Here is a 19,178-nt window from a genome sequence, read left to right as displayed (position 1 = left end):
AAGGAAAGCAGGTATTTAGCATAAACCAGAGTTTGCAAAAATAGTTTAGACAAAGCAAGCCACTCTTCCCAGTTAGGGTAGTAGGCGCCCTCCTGAAATTTAAGTTCCTCCATGCCAGCCAGGGGACAGCCTGGTAAGCAGCCTTCTGAGGATTACTATCCTGGGCCTACTTTTCTCCTCAGTGGCAAAAACATGGCTGCCAACAGTATCTTGGTTTTATGTGGTATTACAGAATAATCTTTCAGTTTTATTTCCAACATTTCTGGGGAAGGGGCTACTGCACCCAGCTTAGATTGTCATGGCTGCTGCTTGGAGTTCATGTACATGAAGGAAGAAATCCTTTCCCATCTGCTGCACAAACAATCAGATAGGTCTTTCTGTGCCCTTCGATGGTTTTGTTCAGAAAGTTGTTCTTGTGACTTGAAGTCTCAAACATATGGGGAGGTACACACAACTGGAAGTGAGAGGGAGCGCTCCAAAGTGCAGGCTCACAAGAGAAAACCAAATGGAAAGACAGGTAACCAGGAGAGGGCTCTGAGTCCATCACAACTTGGAAAATGAAAGTCTTTTTGTCTTAGATGGGTAGGTGGCACATTCCTGTAAACTCAGAGGCTTGGGAGGCTGAGGCAGGAGGATAACAAGTTTGAGGCCAGCCCAGTTAACTTAGTCAAACCCTGTCTCTAAATAAAATAAAAGGCTGGGCATGTAGCTCAGTGGTAGAGTGCTCCTGGGTTCAACTGTAGTACCACAAAAAAAAAAAAAAAAAAAAAAAAAAAAAAAAAAAAAAAAAAAAAAAAAACCAAACAAACAACATCAAGCAAGAAAGCCTTAATTTTCCAAAAAATTCTACTATTATAAAAATAGGCCTATGTCATTTAAAATGTCTTCACAAATCACTGTGTTGTAAGCTGTCACAAAAGTAGAAGATATGTGAAAAGTAGCCTCAACAGAGTAGAAACTCACGATTTTCATTTTCTACTGGGAATATATCTTTACAATAAAGACAGGAAAAGGCCCTCTGATGACAATAAATAAATCAGAGAATTTTACTTTCTTTGAATTGTAGCCCTCAAGAGACCTGTCTCAAAAAAGAAAACAACACATAGAGTCTCAAATGGCCTGACATTTCATAGGCTGCTTGCTATTTGGATAAGCATATTCCACTGTGTCTGTGGGAACTCAGAGATGGAAAAACAGAAGTTACGTGCAACGTGGGTGTTCTGTTCAGATTCAAAACATGATTCACTTTGGACAAAGACTGATTTTTTTTTCCTCCCCAAAGAAAAGAAGCTAACGGTCTTCATTAACAGGTTAATATCACACTCTAAGATATCTATCTGTCCTTTAAAGATAGTGCTGGTATCCCTTGCTATCTGAATTCTTAACGATTTAAAATCAGAAACTGAACAGAGTCAGATAAATTTTCAAGTAAATCCCTTGACAGCTGAACCCTTGCTTCTTGCCATCTGAATGAAATGCAAGAATCATACAGTGTTTGAATAACAGGAGATCCTTTCTTGATTTGTCTAAGGGAAGGGCCGGCAAACTTTTTCTGTAAAGGGGCAGACTATAAAATAGCTTCTGTTTTGTACCTTATCTGGCCAAAAGGTCTGTTGTACTACTTGGCTCTGCAGTTGCTGCAAAAGCAGCTACAGACGATGTGTATACTAATAGGTAACAATATGAATGGGTTACAAAATGAACTGTTTTTTGTTTTGTTTTGTTTTGTTTTTGTTTTTTTTTTTTTGAGAGAGAGAGAGAGAGAGAAAGAGAGAGAGAGAACAGAGAGAGAATTTTAATATTTATTTTTTAGTTTTCGGCGGACACAACATCTTTGTATGTGGTGCTGAGGATCGAACCTGGGCTGCACGCATGCCAGGCGAGCGCACTACCGCTTGAGCCACATCCCCAGCCCCAAATGAACTGTTTTATAATAAAACTTTATTTACAAAAACATGTGGTAGGCCAGATTTGCCCCTTGGGCCATCTAAATCAAGACTTCAATCTAGACCAACAGCATCAGACCCATATTATTACGATTTCAAATGGCAAAAACTTTGATGATATAAAACATCACTCCTATTATCTTTATAAAATAAGAGGGGACTATGACAAAATGAGAAAATTCTGAATTATAGTATGTGCAAATCAGGGTAAGGACATTTTAGGTATGTCACTTGAAAAAAAATACTATTTTTCTGAAAACGTTTTATCAGATTTTTATGTTTATATTTTAATTTTAAAAGATGCAGTTTAGCAATAAATACCTTGTTAATTATCACATGGCTTCGAAGTGGGATGGTAGAGATGTGATGAAACCCAACCCAACAGGAACCTAAAGTCCATTCCTTGTCTTACAGTTCCAGAAGAGCAAATTTTCGTTAGGTCTTGTTTTTCTACTTTAATTTTTTCTTTCCCCCCAGAAAAGAACTGCTTTAACTATCTACTGTAATACCCCCATTATGGACTTTTCTCTCAGACTTCTTAGAATCTGTCTTAGAATCTGCTCCCCCCGCCTCCCAGCCTTTTTTTGTACCAGGGCTTTTTTACCCAGGGCTTTGCGTATGCTAGGTAAGTGCTTTACCATTGAGCCACAACCACCCCCAGACCTTACATTTTTTAAAAAATATTTTTTAGTTATCAATGGACCTTTATTTCACTTATTTATATACGGTGCTGAGAAAAGAACCCAGTGTCTCACACGTGCTAGGCAAGTGCTCTACCATCAAACTACAACCTCAGCAAGACCTTACTTTTTGACTTAATGTACTATGCACATCTTTTCCCCCTGCCATTAAAGAGATTTTCCCAAAGCAGAATTTTTATTCCATTTATTCCACTGTATACATACATCATAATTTACTCAATTCCCCTATTTATGTCATCTCTAGTCTATTTTAAGTAATCTTAAATAAAACTATAATGAATGTGCTTATAATTACATCTTTATAGGCATCCATGCTTATTTCTTTCACATAAACACCTAGAAATACAATTTAATTCTGTTAGAGGGCATTTTGGTTTATGTTTTTTGGTACTGGGGATTGAACTAAAGGACACTTGACCATTGAGCCACATCCCCAGCCCTATTTTGTATTTTATTTAGAGACAGGATCTCACTGAGTTGCTTAGTGCCTTGCTTTTGCTGAGACTGACTTTGAACTTGTAATCCTCCAGTTTCAGCCTCCTGAACCACTGGGATTACAGGCATTTGCCACTGTGAGCAGCTTACAGGGCATTTTTAAGATTCATGCTACATATTGCTAAATTTCCCTCCCTAAAGCTGGTATTCATTTGCACTTCCACCAATGGTGCAGTAAGATTCTTGCTTTGATCATTTCATCATTAAAAAAAAACTTCCAGGGCTGGGGCTGTAGTTCAATGGTAAAGCACTTGCTTTGCATGTGTAAGACACTTGGTTCGATCCTCAGCACCACATAAAAACAAATAAAGATACTGTGTGTTCATCTATAACTAAAAAAATATTTAAACAAAACAAAACAAAAAAACCTTCCAGCATGGTAAGTAAAGAAACTGTATTTCATTTATGATTTCTTTGATGACCAGTGAGATTGAACAATTTTTACATTTAGTTAAAATAGCAATTTTATGGGGTTTTTTTTTTTTTTTTTGGTGTGTGTGGAGGGTGTTGAGGATCAAACCCAGATGAGAGGCAAGTGCTCTATGTACTGAGCTATATGCCCAGCCCAAAACAGTAATTTTAATTTTTGATAATTTATAACAATTTATGATACTTATTATTGATTTCTTTCAATTTTATTATTTATTTATTTTCTCAGAGCTGGAGGCCATATACAGGGTCTCAAGTGCTAGGCAAGCACTCTACCACTAAACTACATACCCCATAAATAATTCAAGAGAAATGCTTTAACTTACATGGAGTTTGCTCTATTGAGTTCAAGTCTCTATAGTCATAAGTGGTTGTCAGAGTCTATGCTACAGAGAAGATATTCAAAACCCCAGGAAGGTAGGATTACCACTTTCTACCCCTTGATGATGAATGAGGAATACAATAGAGGACAAGTGTATATGCAACTTCAGGGAACCATGTACCAGCTGGGACTTGGCAAAGGCCAAGTCATTATCTCTACTATGGGACTGAACTCCCACTCAGAAGCCTTGAGTTCCATTTCCACCAGAAATAGTAACACATGGTGCAAACTCCCCAATCTCACCAGACCCATTCTGTACTCACCCATTATCCTTAACCACACCAGTCTTTGTTCTGTCTCTCTAACACATTATACTCCTTTCTTCCCAAGCCTTTTACATGAACTGTTGCTCCTCCTGGGATCCTTCCACCCCATCACTGCAGGGCTGGATCTCCTCTCATTCTGGTTCTAATTAATGTCACCTCAGATGCGTATTCCCAATCTACAACTCTTCCATAATTACTCCATTCTTTTCTTTAATTCTCTGCATAGCACTCAGGCCCATTCCCTTCTTCTTCTTTCTTCTTATTTTCTTGTCTGCCCTTCTACCCTTGACCCACCCACTTCCTGGAGGTCTAGACATGGTTGCTGAATAGCATTTAGCAGGTGTTCAGTATAGAGTTGGTTCTCCCTATTTGTGGGCTCTACATCTGTGGATTCCACCAATCTCAGATAGAAAATAAATATATTTTTTAAGAGTTAGTTTTTCCTATCTGCAGCTTCTACATCTATGGATTCTACCAACCTCAGATCAGGAATAATTTTTTTTTTTAAATTGCATCTGTACTGAAAATGTACAGATTTTTCTTGTTATTATTCCTTAAGCAACAAAGTATAGTAACTATTTACATAGTCTTTACATTGTGTTAGGTTTTTCTTTTCTTGTTTTTAAAGAATAATTTTTTTTTTTAGTTGTCTATGGGCCTTTATTTTATTTATATGCGGTGCTGAGATTTGAACCCAGGGCCTCACACATGCCAGGGAAGCGTTCTACCACTGAGCCACAACCCCAACCCTATGTTAGGTTTTTCTAAGTAATCTACAGATGTTTTAAAAGAGGATGTACAAAGGTTATATACAAATACTATAATATTGGATATCCATGGATCTTAGTATTCTTCAAGAGATCCTGAAACCAATCCCCTGTCGATACACAGGATGACTATATAACCCTTAAGTGAGTCTCTATATAAATAAAGTTAGTTTGGTAACATTCCCACAATCGCCACCTTGGGTCTAAAATTAAGTTTGATTATTCCCCAATCAATATTCTTCTGATTATCTCAGGCCAGAGTTCAAAGTATCCCTATGATGTTTCTTCCAGAAGCTGTATGAATCAAAACTAACAGTAGCACCCTACTCAATTTTCTGGGCTCAGCCTCATGTAACACTACCCCTAGGCTGACAGCAACATCCCCCCAGGTGCTGGGGAATATAACCCTGGGCCTTGTACAGGCTCTACCACTGAGCTACACCCCAGCCCCCCAGTACCAGTTTTCAACTGCAGCTCTTCCTATGGCTGTCACCAGACTCCCATTAGTGCTCTGAACCTCACTCCTGGGGCCTCAGTGCTTGTGAAATAAAGCTGTAGGGCCCTTGGAATTTTTTAAAAAATTGGTTCTTTCTGTTATACATGATGGTAGAATCCATTCTGATATAATTATGCAAGCATGGAGTATCTTATTGTAATTAGAAGTCCAGTCTTGTGGATGTACATGATAGGGACTCTCGGATTTTGATCCAGCCTTGATTAAAATTAAAAGATAAAATGTGAATCACATTGATGTGATGGTGTGTGTGTGAGTGTTTTAAATATTTTTTAGCTGTAGACAGACACAATACCTTTATTTTGTATGTGGTGCTGGGGATTGAACCCAGTGCCTCACAGGTGCCAGGCAAGTGCTCTACCACTGAGCCACAACCCCAGCCCTGATGGTGTGCTTTTGAAAGAAAAGATCTTGTTGGTGATGAATTTTCTTATTAAATTACCTTGTTTAAATTATCTAACTAAAGATATGGAAGAGTTGATTAGAGTATATTTATATTATAGTGACTACAAAAGTATTTAATAAAAACACAATCCAGGCATGAGCTTAAACCTGTGGAGATTAGGTTATTACTTACTGTGAATCAGTTTTTCTGTTCAAAATTTCCTGAGATATTTAACTATTCTCCACAATTTTTGTTTTGATCTCTCATGAATGAAGCCTTTAATGATGCAGCATACCATGGCAACAAAGCTTGTAAACAGGTTTGTTACAGGAAATAGCCTTTATTTATTAATGTACAGAATATAAGAAAATGTTCACGTAAGTGGTAAATGAACTCAAGAAACTTTAGATAAGTAACACAGTCATATCTATATCTACATCTAACTATATCTGGTCTAGATTTTTTTTTTTTAAACATGCTGGGGATTGACCAGGGCCTTGTGCATGCAAGTCAAGCACTTTACCAACTGAGCTATATCTCCAGCCCCAAGGTTTTTCTTGTTTATTAGAAAGCTCTAGAATCTTTATGTCTGGCCTCAGAGAATGCTTAAAACAAGAAGTGTCTCTAGTAAATCCAACTATGCAATCTGGTTCTTTCATGATATCTATAGGTTGACAGGAACAGGCTGGCACCAAAACAACAAAGTGCTGAGTTCTTACAACTACCCACAAAATGCCACATGGAGTGGTCTATGGTTTTGAATCAAGAACTACAGTGCTGCAGAGCCCTTGATCTCAGTGCCCTCAGACCTCACCTAGGCTGAGAATGAGTTTGCTCTGCGTTCTGCCTTCCCTTTGCCAAGGAACCCAAACCTGGAATACCCTCTGATGAACGTGCAGAATTCACTTTTAAGTCTCTTCAAACTCTTCTGTACCTCTCAAAGAGCATGAGGAGGCACAACCACTCCTTACCTGCATAGGTGACACACTGGCTATATCCCTAGGGTTCTGCCATGTTCTTGGACTCTGTGGCTAATACTGGTCAAGGTCCCAGGGAAATTTCAAAAGGGTGAAGTATGTCAACACCCTGAGCAACCTTGGAAGTAGATTCTTTTTCAGAGCCTGAAGGTGAGAGCCCAGTCTAGTTGACACCTGGACACAGAGGCAGAGAACCTTGCTGAGCTTGCAGTGGCTTTGGATCCCCACAATTGCAAACTACTAAGTGGATGTTATTTAAGCTGCTGCATTTGTAGCAATTTGCAGCAATAAAAAGTAAGAGAGACCTTATTGGGATCATGAGATAACATACCATTCTATAGTCCTTTGGTAGACTCAGGTGTTTAGTTAGTTTAGGTGACGACAAGTGATTTTCTCTTCTTCAGGCCATTAGTGTTTTCATTATTCATGATTATTGTGTTTCTAATTTTTTTTATATTTATCTTTTAGTTATAATTGGACACAATACCTTTATTTTATTTATTTCTTTTTTAATGTGGTGCTGAGGATTGCATCCAGGGCCTTGCACATGCTAGACAAGTGCACTACTACTAAGCCACAACCCCAGCCGCTCTAATTTTTTTTTTACAGTATGAAGACTCTTACCAACTCAAGACACAGGTTAAGAAAGCTCGTGGGTTGGAGTCTCCATTTGCTGCCTATTCACACTAGAATCACTAGGGTACCTATCTTAGCCCCTTGAGGCTGCTACAACAAAATATCACAGACTTCATAGCTTATAAACAATAGAAAATTGTTTTTTCTGATTCTGGAATCTGGGAAGTCCAAGATCAAGGCAGATCAGTGACTGGGTAGGGCCTATTTCCTGGTTCATAGGTGACACCTTCTGGCTGTGTTACTAGAAGATGGAAGGGGTGAGGCAGCTCTCTGGGGTGTGTTTTATAAGGGCACAGATCCCATCGGGGGTGCCTGATTGAAGTGAGCTCATGGAACTGCAATGGAGCAATCCTGAGCTACAGCATTGGCCTGGTACTGTGATTGGGGAGGAGGTCTCCACCCTATTCCTGTGAGTCACCAGGAGTATCCTTGACTGTGGCTGGAGCTATCTTCCTGCCTGGTGACAATTGTGATGATGACCTGTACCTGCATGAAGCAGGGCCACCCAGGGCTATTCATACCCCAGTGCCTCTCAGCCCTGAGCCTGGCCTGGCCACCCAGCCCTGTGAGTATCCCTGAAAACCTTAAGCTTGGCTGAGCGGCTGCCAATGCTACCTCACTCCCCTCCTCATTGTTGCCAGGACCTGACAGGTGATGGATCTTGCCAAGTATTTTCCTGGAGGGGTGGCAGTGAGCACCTCTGCCATCTCTTGACAGCTGAGTGCAGATGGACCTATCACACACCAATAGATCGCTACGTTAAGGGCAAACCTCAGTGTGGGCAGCAAAGAACTGGCAAGATCTGTACAGGAATCCTGTGATTGTGTGCAACAATTGGCTGTGTGCTTACCTGAGCCCACCTGGGTGGCTACATAAGCTTCATTCCTCACATCCTCAGAGAGCCAGTTCAGGAACCCTGTCCTGTGCACTGCTTCCCTTGTGCTCAAGAATAAGTTCCAAAAAAACCTCCTTTGGATCATATAACTTTGCCTTTTCATGATTTCTATCTCAAATTAAGCAAAAGAGCCCAAAGTTGACCTAGTAATATTAATAGCTGAGGACTGGCAACACCTCAAGAACTGTACTTGGGTTTTTCATGGTTTCTATCCCAAAAGGACCAACAGTTGCTGGCAGACTGGCAACATAACCACCTTCCAAAAGCCTATCTCCTAAAATCATCACACTGGTGATTAGGTCTCAACATATGAATTTGGTGGAGGGATGACAAAAAATACTGGGGCCTGGCTCCTCCTTATGAGACCTTGATTCTTTAGAACTACAGTTAGACCCAGATATAGGTATTTTTTAAAAGCTCCCATTGTTCCAAAGTGTAGTCTGTATTGAGATTATGCCTCAATGGGCAGAATGCCAACACATCTTTCATAACCTCCACTCCCTGGTATTATACCATGATGACTCCATGTTAGGTCACAAAATGGATCTTATATATGTAATTAAGGTTATTAATGAACTGACTCTAAGGTAGGGAGGTGACCTGGGTGGGCCTGAGGGGTCACATGCAAGTTTTAAGAGCAGAGCATTTTCTCCAGTGGATAGCCAAAGAGAAAGAAACTGGGTGAGCATGAGGTGCTAGGTTGGAGATGGAGGGGGTCATGTGGGCAAGAGCCAAGGGCAGCCTCCAGGAGTTAAGTGAGACTCCTGGTGGACAGCCTGCAAGTAAATGGGGATCTTGATCTCACAACGTCAAGGAAATCTGTTAACAATCTCAATAAACTTGGAAGTTGCTTGGTCCTTCCCCTGAGCCTCCAGGTGAGGATTCTCAGGTGACACTCTTATTTCAGCTTCTGAAAGACCCTGTCTTCTTCCATTTTCTGTTGCTTTAACAAAATACTGGAATCTGGGTAATTTGTAAAAAAAAAAAAAAAAAAGGAGGTCTATTTGGGTTTATGGTCATGGAGGCTGGCAAGTCCAAGATCATGGTGCTAGCAACTGATGAGGGCCTTACACTACATAATGACAACAAGCTCATTCTTAGAAAGCCTCTTCTTAGAAAGCCACTCATGCCATCAAAGGGACCCCATTCTCATGACCTCATTTAATCCTTCCAAAATCCATTAACATGGATTTTGAGATTAGATTCCAACATACTTTCAAGCCAAGCACTGTCATGCATGCCTGTAATACCAGCTACTTGGAAAGCTGAGGCAGGAGCATCATAAGTTTGAGTCCATCCTGTGCAACTTAGTGAGATCCTGTATTAAAAAAAATAGAAAGGGCCAGAGATACAGTTCAGTGATACAGCACTTGCCTAGCCCTGGGTTCACTCCCCAGCACTGGAGGAAAAAATAAAAAGAGTTTCCCACACACACTTTCAAATCAGAGAAGACTTTGAAGTGCAGAACTAGCCATGCCAGGTGGGACCTCTGACCTACTGTGAGGTAATAAACAGGTGGGGTGTTAAGTTGCTAAGTCTGTGATAATTTGTACACAGCCAAAGAAAACTAATACAGGGGCTGGGGCTATAGCTCAGTGGCACAGCACTTGTCTAGCATGTGTGAGGCACTGGGTTTGATCCTTACCACTACATACAAATAAAAATAAAGGCAGTCTGTCCAACTACAACTACAAAAAAAAAAAAAATTCTTGAAAAAAAAAAAACTAATACAATGACAGAGATGAAAGCATTAAAAATTCTGGGTCATTTCTAACCAAACTCTTCAATCGCATTTCCCTTAGCATAAACTTCGGTATCACTTTGCACCTTCTTCCTTTCTACTATAATACTGCTCTTGTGTTCTAATTTAACACAGGAAACCAGAGGTCTTTAAACCTTGTAAGCTCATCACTTTAAAAATTGCTAATAGGGTGGGGAGTGGGGGGGTGCTGTACAGTGGGAGGCTGAGACAGGAGGATGAAGACTTTAACGCCTCAGCAGCCAGGGCTAGGGATGTGGCTCCATGGTTAAGTGGCCCTGAGTGCAATCCCCGGTACCAACCAACAAACAAAAAACAAAATTGCTAAGTGATGAATCCTAGTTTTGTTTTTTCCTCCATTACGAGACTGAGAATGAAACCTAGGGCCTTGCACATGTCAGGCATGTTCACAACCACTGACTTGTACCCCATTCTGCATTCCAGCTTTTGATATACAGAAAAGATGGAGGGAATCCCTACCTAGGCCCTTGACTAAATCACCATATCAACCACAGAATCCAGGACATGGCGGCGTCCTAAGAATGCAGCCATTTGTGCAGGTGTGGGGTGGTTGTATTTTGTCATAGTTCTTGGGAGCTAACAGGACTGTGGAGAGATTTAAAATAAATCCCACATTTTCATCAGAGGAGATTCCTGGCCCAGGTCCCTTGTCAGAGGCAAGGCAGAATTATTAGTGGTTAGAATTATTAGTGGTTTAGTGGAAATTCTTCCATCATAATATAAAACTAGAAGCTAAAAGTAGACAAGAAAGGGAGATGCAGGAGTTCTCTGGGTCAGGTCTATCCCTGATGTGGAATATAGCTAACAGGCATAAGGAGCACCAAGTTCAGGGATGGAGAGTAATTTTCAGGCCTTCTGGGAATCTGATATTCCAAAATAAGACCCAAGGATGTAGAAATTCAGCAGAATGTTTATCTTCTCCTATGAGAGGCATTTCAAGGTCAGTGAGGACCTCCCTCCACAGCCAGAGCTCCCTCTCAATCCTCAGGCCATTTTAGGTGAACCTGGGGTTTTTTCAAGAGTCCAGCTTTCTAGTGCTACTAGAGTTAGAGCCGATATCTCAATATCTCGTATTATTTAAACTCCAATTGATGAAGTCACTAACTTGATGGCCTCCTGACTCTGACCCTCTATGCCTGGCACTGTTGTTTTCATATCCATGGGTTCAGTTAACCACAGTCAATTACGGTCTAAAAATATTAAGTGGAAAATTCCATGTTTTGAGTGAAAGAGATAAACCACATTTATATGACATTTATTATAATATATTGTTATAATTGTTCTGTTTTCCTATTGGTTATTATTAATTTCTCCCTGTGCCTAATTTATATATTAAACTTTATCATAAATATATATGTATTAAAAAAGCAGTAAATATTGGGTTTGGTACTATCCAAGGTTTCAGGTGTCCACTGGGTATACTGGAATACATCCCCAGTAAATAAAACAGAACTACTATATTTGATGTGGCATAACAACCTTGATGAAAAAACCGAAGTCTTTCTGGTAAACCTTCACTCAAATGTCACCTCCTTGATCGCTGTATTACAATTATATCCATACAACCATAATTCCCAATCCTCCTTCCCTGTTCTACTTTCCTTCACAGCATACACCTCCTTCTAATTTAGTACATATTTTGCTTTTTAAATTTTAGTTAACTGCCAGTCCCCATAAGAATATAAGTCCCCAAAAGCCTGTCTCATTCACTACTAAATCCCCAGCACCTAAAATATTATTTGGTACTAAGGATCCCTCCACAAAAACTCATTATTAAATTAATATAGAGGTATTTAACATAACCTGTCACACTATGTTTACATGCAGTAAAAAGAAAGTTAAGTCAAAATACACATGATGGGCTGGGGATATAGCTCAATTGGTAGAGTGAGTGTTTACCTTGCATGTGCAAAGCCCTGGGTTCAATCCCCAGCACCACCAAAAAAAAAAAAAAAAAAGTTACTGGTTTTCAAAAGACTATGAACTGGTCTGGGGATGTGGCTCAAGCGGTAGCGCGCTCGCCTGGCATGCGTGCATCCCAGGTTCGATCCTCAGCACCACATACCAACAAAGATGTTGTGTCCGCTGAGAACTAAAAAATAAATATTAAAAATTCTCCCTCTCTCTCTCTCTCTCTCTCCTCTCTCACTCTCTCTAAAAAAAAAAAAAAAAAAAAAAAAGACTATGAACCTTGTTGAAAATGATTTGTTCTGGCTAATTATGAGAGATCTCAGACAAATAGATCTAGACAAAGAATATTCTATTAAGGAGCAAAAGAGCAGACACATACAGTTTATATTTCCCTCTAAATTTACAGACATTTAACAATGAGTGAAAAGTATTCTTCAGGAAAAATAAGTGGTAGGTCTCATCAAATGGAAAATGTCTTGAAAACTATTTTAAGATATTCACAAAACAACAAAGAAGTTGTTACAGCAGGAAATATTATTTTCACAACTATGACTAGAAATATCTTACTTACTGTCTATCTCATCCCTGCCTTCTAATTATAACGATGTCACATCACAAGGGGCTAATTCCTTCTGAAAAGTCTGTCTTTTTATGTGCCTTCTGGCAGTTTCCTCAATCCATTTCTGTAGCGGGGAAATGATGGTGCCCAAAACCAGCCACATTGCGGCTGAGCCACAATTAAGGCTTCATTCCTGACTGACTACTCTTGTTAATTGTTTTCTTCAACTTTCCATTACCATTTCTGTTTCTTTTATGGAAAAACATCCCATAATCAGCTTTCTCTCTCTCTAGCTTTTTTCTTTTCCATTTCCTCAGCCAGCAAGGCTGACACGCTGAGGGATACTGTTATTGAGGTGACCTCTGTTTTCAGAATGGTTCAACCCTCAGACAGGGGCTGATGCATGGTAGACAGAGTCACTGAAAGAATAAACAATGATTACCGGGCGCCTGTAATCCCAGCAGCTCGGGAGGCTGAGACAGGAGGATTGTAGAGTTCCAAGCAGCCTCAGCAATGGTGAAACGCTTAGCAACTCAGTGAGGCCCTGTCTCTAAGTAAAATACAAAATAGGGCTGGGGATGTGGCTCAGTGGTTGAGAGCCCCTGAGTTCAATCCCTGGTATCAAAAAATAAAATTTAAGGAGAAAAAAAAAAAAAAAACAATGGGCCCGATTGTAGGTACCGCTCTGTTTCTCAACTATCTGGGTTGGATCTCAGCCAAGGCCTGTTTCTTGCTAGTTTTTTTCTCTGTCCCTGCTACCCACAAAATTTTGAGGTTGGGAAGGGTATGTTGTGGTGCCAAAAATCTTTAAAAGTTTTAGCAAAATGGGGGTAAATGTACGAGAAGGCTAGTCTGAGTAGAAAATGAGTAACTGGCAATTTTAAATAGGTCATCTATTTAGTGTGAAAAGTACAATAATAAAGCTTCTAGAAGAAGAGAGGATAATATCTTTATAAACTTAAGATAAACAACAATTTTTTTTAAAGAGAGAGAATTTTTTGATATTTATTTTTAGTTTTTGGTGGACACAACATCTTTATTTTTTTTAATGTGGTGTTGAGGATCGAACCCAGTGAGCATGCTACCGCTTGAGCCACATCCCCAGCCCCAACAATTCTTTTTTTTTATTTTAATTTTTTAGTTATAGCTGGGTGCAGTGGCACACGCCTGTAATCCCAGCATCTTGGGAGGCTGAAGCAGGAAGATCACGAGTTCAAAGTCAGCCTCGACAAAAATGAGGCACTAAGCAACTCAATGAGACCCTGTCTCTAAATAAAGTACAAAATAGGGCTGAGCATGTGGCTGAGTGGTAGAGTGCCCCTGAGTTCAATCAAAAAAAAAAAAAAAAAAAAAAAAGAGTTCTGAGCAAAAAAACAAACAGTAGTGAAAGTGAGAGTAAATCTACCCCATGAAGGATGAATGGCCACATGAACCTTTGACTTCAGAGTCCACCATGGCTGGCAGATTCCATTCCTAATAGACCCAACTGCACAGGCCCTTTTGTGTCTGAGTCATTAGCTTCTCTGCTCTGCACCTCTGGAAGCCCCCTTCTCTCGATGTCACCTGTTTTAATCTACCCTTCCTCCAACGCCTCCTCCATGCCACCTCTCTAGGGCCTTTCTTTATCTCACATACCTGTTTTCCCTTCTTCTCTGGGTTCTTTCTATGTGACATTTAATTAATTCTGCCATGTATTATAATCGATATGATTGTTCTCCCAAGACTGTCCTTCTGGAAGGCGAGGCTCAGATGTGATCTTGTATTGTATTATTTGTGAAGAGCCCCACCTTACTTGAGATAAATCTGCTTTGCACCCAACTCCATGTAAGGATGGCTCCAAAGCAGGCTAGACTTAAGCTTATTATGTTCAAAGGACAGATTTTTGTTGTCAAGATTACTGTGATCTCAAAATAACCAAGGGATATAATACAAAACTAAGTAAAGGTTTGGGTAAATTATAAAAGACATGTAACATTCACTAGAAGACCTTTAAAAGAAAGTAAAATTCCTCATGATTGAGTTGATAAATTTATGTGTCTTTGTGGAGGCAAAGTAGATACCAAAGTTATATTAATGTTATTATAGAAATTATGTTTCTTGGTTCAAAGCTATTGTACAAACTGAATATGTTTTTGGTCTTGTTAATTTCATTTTGTATTTTCCTTGTAGAACTTAATAGCTTTTGCCTGTTAATGTTTTGAAGAAGTATTCCTTCTAACAGGACAACCTGAGTTAATTTTCAAATAAGCCATCACCTATAGGACAGACAAAATATTAGGCTGACTTCCAGTACTAATACTGACCTCAATTAAATGGAAGGGATAAACAAAATTAAAACCCAGTACACCCACTTTAAGATTGGCGAAATTGGCTTGATGGATGTTTAAAACCAAAACCAAGTTAAGAAAATTTAAGGGCTAAGGGAAAATAGCCAATATTTGGTTCTTGCCCTCTGAGGTCAGTAAGGACCCATGGAACTACAAGATTTCTCTAAAGGCTTTGCAACTCTGGGCCATATTACTTCCTGATCAGGAGGATCAAAGGGACCCTGGAGAAGAGGAAGCCAACCAGTGCACATTCTGTAAAAGGAAGGTCATTAGGGTGACGTCCCTGATGCTTCCAAGGGAAGCCACCTGTGGTCAGCAAGACCCTGATCCATCCTAGCAGGTGGCACTAAAGAAGATAAGAGGCTTCTCACAAGTTCCCAAGTAACCCCTGAGGAATCTCAGCTGATTCTTAGTAATAGATAGAAAGAAACAAGGTCAATTTTGACCAATTTGATTTTATATACCTGCCAGGACAGTTTAACCAAAACCATAATTGTACATGGGCATTTAAAAGAAAAGCCAATAGTTCTTTTGATGTAACTGGAGATGTATATTTATCAGTCCTCTCAAAAGTAAATAAAACAGGAAGTTATAAAGAAAGGGTTTTTGCACAAGAAAACGTGATACATGAGTTGGTTCTGAGTCAGTTCAAGACATACAAGTCTTCCTAACCTACATAGGCAGACTTGATCTGTGTTTCTTCCTTTTTTTTTTTTTACTGGTATGATTATTATAAACTGCCACTCAAACTCCCCTTCTAGAATTTGCCATTTATCACTTCCTTTCTGGTGACTTGATTTTAATCAAGACCTGAAGAGAAGACAGTCTTCTACCAAGCTGTAAAGTCCCTTACCAAGTCTCGTGATCACCAGGATGGCTATCTGAACTGCTAAAAATGGTAAGACTCAGGGTGATTTCTACCTTGAAAAGTTTATATCTTGGATAGATGAATACCAAAGAATACAATGAAAATGAAACCAAAAGGTATAAAAAGAAAAAGAGGGGATTTGTGAGAATTTTCAGAATATAGTGTTTAGCTTTAATTGGATCCAACTATAGCCCTTCCCTTTTGCTCCTCATAATTCTAAAATTAGTTGATTATGGGGATTGTAACCCTGAACTCCTCTAATCAGAGTGAAGGGTGGTGCTGCATGGGGTTAGAGATATGAATCAGTGACTGCCTAGGTGTGCTTGCTAGCCAGGATCCCATAGCATGGCCTTCTGTTAGAAGTAAGGGTTAGCCTTGCCCACCCACTTTCAAGCACATGTTTGATTTCCTGTGGCACCTCATTATTTCTAACATCACTGAAACAGTGAAAATTCAAGCCACATTCAAGATGGACTTGCCAAACTTCCATATGATATAAAAAAATTATATCTTGAATATAAAGAATTCCTTAAAGCAGTAAGGAAAAGAAAGAAAATGATTTTTAAAATAGCCAAGGGCTGAGTATACAATTCAGAAGAAGAGAGAGTTATTAGTATGCATAAGGCTCTGAGTTTAATTTCTAGCACCAAAATTATAAATGTGGGCAAAGGACCCGAATAAGTACATCCTCAAAGAGACTATCCAAATGGACGATCAGCACATCAAAAAATTCTCAATCCTATTAGCCCAAAGGAAAATACAAATCAAAACCACAAAAAAAATAGGTTTACCCAAAGACCAAGAGTAAAGAGATTAAGGACAAGCCAGCATGGTGGCATACCCTTGTAATCCCAGCAGCTCAGGAGGATCACAAGTTCAAAAGCAGCCTCAGCAAAAGCGAGGTGCTAAGCAACTCAGTGAGACCCTGTCTCTAAATAATATACAAAATAGGGCTGGGGATGTGGCTGCATGGTTGAGTTAAAAAAAAAAAAAAAGACTAAAAACAATAGTAAGAATTGGTGAGAATGTTGAGAAACATATCTTTTAAAGCTGGTTGGGTGTAAACTACTTCAGAAGTCTGCTTGGCACTATCTACTTTACTTGGATATAAGCATACTGTATGGCCCAGTAATTCCATTCCCAAGTGGGATAAGAACAAACATATTCTAAGAGTTCACGTACAAAAGCATACCTGTACTATTTATAATAACTAGAAATGACTTAGTTGTCTAACAACAATAGAATGAATAAATAATAATCATACCCCAGGTTACTAAATGATGAAGAAAGTAAATAAATTGTAGCTATTTGCAACAATATGGACAAATTGTACTAACTTAAAACTGTGTGGGGAAAAAAAAAACAGACATCAAATATTACAGTATTTTTGTTTGTGAAAGTCAAGTGCAGGCAAATCTAACTTAGTATTTGGGATACATACGTTTATAGAAAACTATAAGCGAAATTGAGGTCCACAGGTATTTTAGAGTATTGTGAGGGATCATGGTTGGAAAGTCATATGAAAGGTGGCAAACGTGAAAGCTGAGTTTCTGGACAGGAACAGTGATGACATGGCTTTTGCTTCATTTGTAAACTCTATATCAACGCACTTCTTTCTTTGTGTGTGATATTTCATAATTAAAAAAAAAACTACGTCAGGTATTATTGCCCTATATGAACTTCAGAGAAAATAAACACTGTCTTAGTAAACCAAGACTCTTACTAAAATAAATGCAAGCATTCTTAAAACCACAGAAAAAAATTTTAGAAAAATTCTGGAGGACAACATCTTGGGGTCTTTGTGTGAATTAGGAGGATGTTTTACCAAAAACTGTGTCTGAGGAGAATAAGCCTGTCAGGTGTACTGGGGAGGGGAGCTTATGCCCCCTACAAGCAAAGAGAAGGGTTCCCTCCCCACAGGAAATGCAGCTCTCTGCATTCAGGAATATGGTCTGCAGGGAAGTCTGAAGATGGGCTTTGAGTCCCACCTGCCTCTGTTAGGCCTTTGTGCAGTGCACAAATATCACTCTCCCTGGCATTCCTGCCTGAGAAGAGAGAATGGTGACAATCATATGACAACTGGACCACTAAGCATATGCATACATGGAACATATCCTGGAACAGGACCACTACCGCCCATCTATGTTACTGTTCCTTACCGCATAGCCTTCTGTCTTCTTCTGGCACCATTTCAGTAGTGCGTTGCGCTTGGAGCCGCCATATTCACGAGCCAGGGCTGCTAGAGGGTCTCTTCTTTCCACACTTGTTAGAAAGAAGAACACATAGTAAGGAGAAGATACTGGCTTTTAAAACTCTCAAATATACAAGCAACAAGTAACTAGATTAGAAAAAATAAAAGCCTAGGTTTATCCAGAGGTACTCCAAAGAGATAACTAAATTAGTCACATTTAATAATATATCTTATGTCTCATTAAATAAAAGAAAACCTAAATCATGCTTCTTGACAATCCTAAGTCTGGGGAGAGTTTGATTCTGTTTAAAAACCCATCCATCTATGTATCTATAAACCTATCTGCCTATTTATTGGGTACTGGGGATTGAACTCAGGAGCACTCCACCACTGAGCCATATCCCCAGTCCAATTTTATATTTTATTTAGAGACAGGGTCTCACTGAGTTGCTTAAGGCCTTGCTTTTGCTGAGGCTGGTTTTGAACTTGTGATCCTCCTTCCTCAGCCTCCTGAGCTGCTGGGGTTACAGGTGTGCGCCACTGTGCCTGGCTCTTCTTATTTATTTAATGAAGCACAACATAATTTGAATTAAAGACCCCTATACATAACATAAAAAACAGATCTGAAGACCACACCTATATCTAAGCAATGTGTAAAAGGTAACATGTAAAAAAAGAAGGGCATACTGAAAACACCAGATCTGGTGCTTATGGGAGGTAATAGGAGTAGAGAGGGAGGAGAAATAAGTAAGATAAAATGAAATGACTCCAAAACTTGGGTTTTGCACACACTGAGGTGATACTCAATTCTGAGTACCTGATGTAGCCAATGTCAAGGTGACTTTGTTAATATCTTAACATCCCGTGACCAAAGGCTTAGATGCCCCACCCTTGATTTTCTATCAACTTTGACATTAATTTTCATGCCAGCCTAAATTTCAAATGTTAAAAGGGGACTTAAAACCATATATTTCCTTCTATCATAACTAAACCAAAACCTAACTATGTTTCTATAGGATTTTTGTACAGTATTCCATTTCTCTAACACCATGTGCACTCATTGTAATAGTGAAAATTTATTAAAAAAAAAAAAGGCACATCCATAGGCAAACACAAATTAGTTGTGATCTAGTCACACAATGTCACTCT

The 19,178-nt window shown here is 39.3% G+C and overlaps 1 protein-coding gene across 11 annotated transcripts in view; it reads right to left on the bottom strand.

The window, feature by feature from the left end:
- SPECC1 (sperm antigen with calponin homology and coiled-coil domains 1) overlaps positions 1-19,178 on the bottom strand; it is a 280,506-nt gene that overhangs the window by 45,838 nt on the left and 215,490 nt on the right. For all 11 annotated transcript variants that reach the window (XM_081270147.1, XM_081270146.1, XM_081270145.1 and 8 more), the window contains one exon: positions 17,998-18,100. In XM_081270147.1, the coding sequence (XP_081126273.1) occupies positions 17,998-18,100 (103 nt within the window). The remainder of the gene's footprint in view (positions 1-17,997; positions 18,101-19,178) is intronic.

Source organism: Spermophilus citellus (assembly GCF_964194105.1).
Source record: "Spermophilus citellus genome assembly, chromosome: 17".
Taxonomy (NCBI): Eukaryota; Metazoa; Chordata; class Mammalia; order Rodentia; family Sciuridae; genus Spermophilus; species Spermophilus citellus.
The sequence above is the reverse complement of the archived record's forward strand: the minus strand, read 5'-3'. Positions and strand labels throughout refer to the sequence as shown.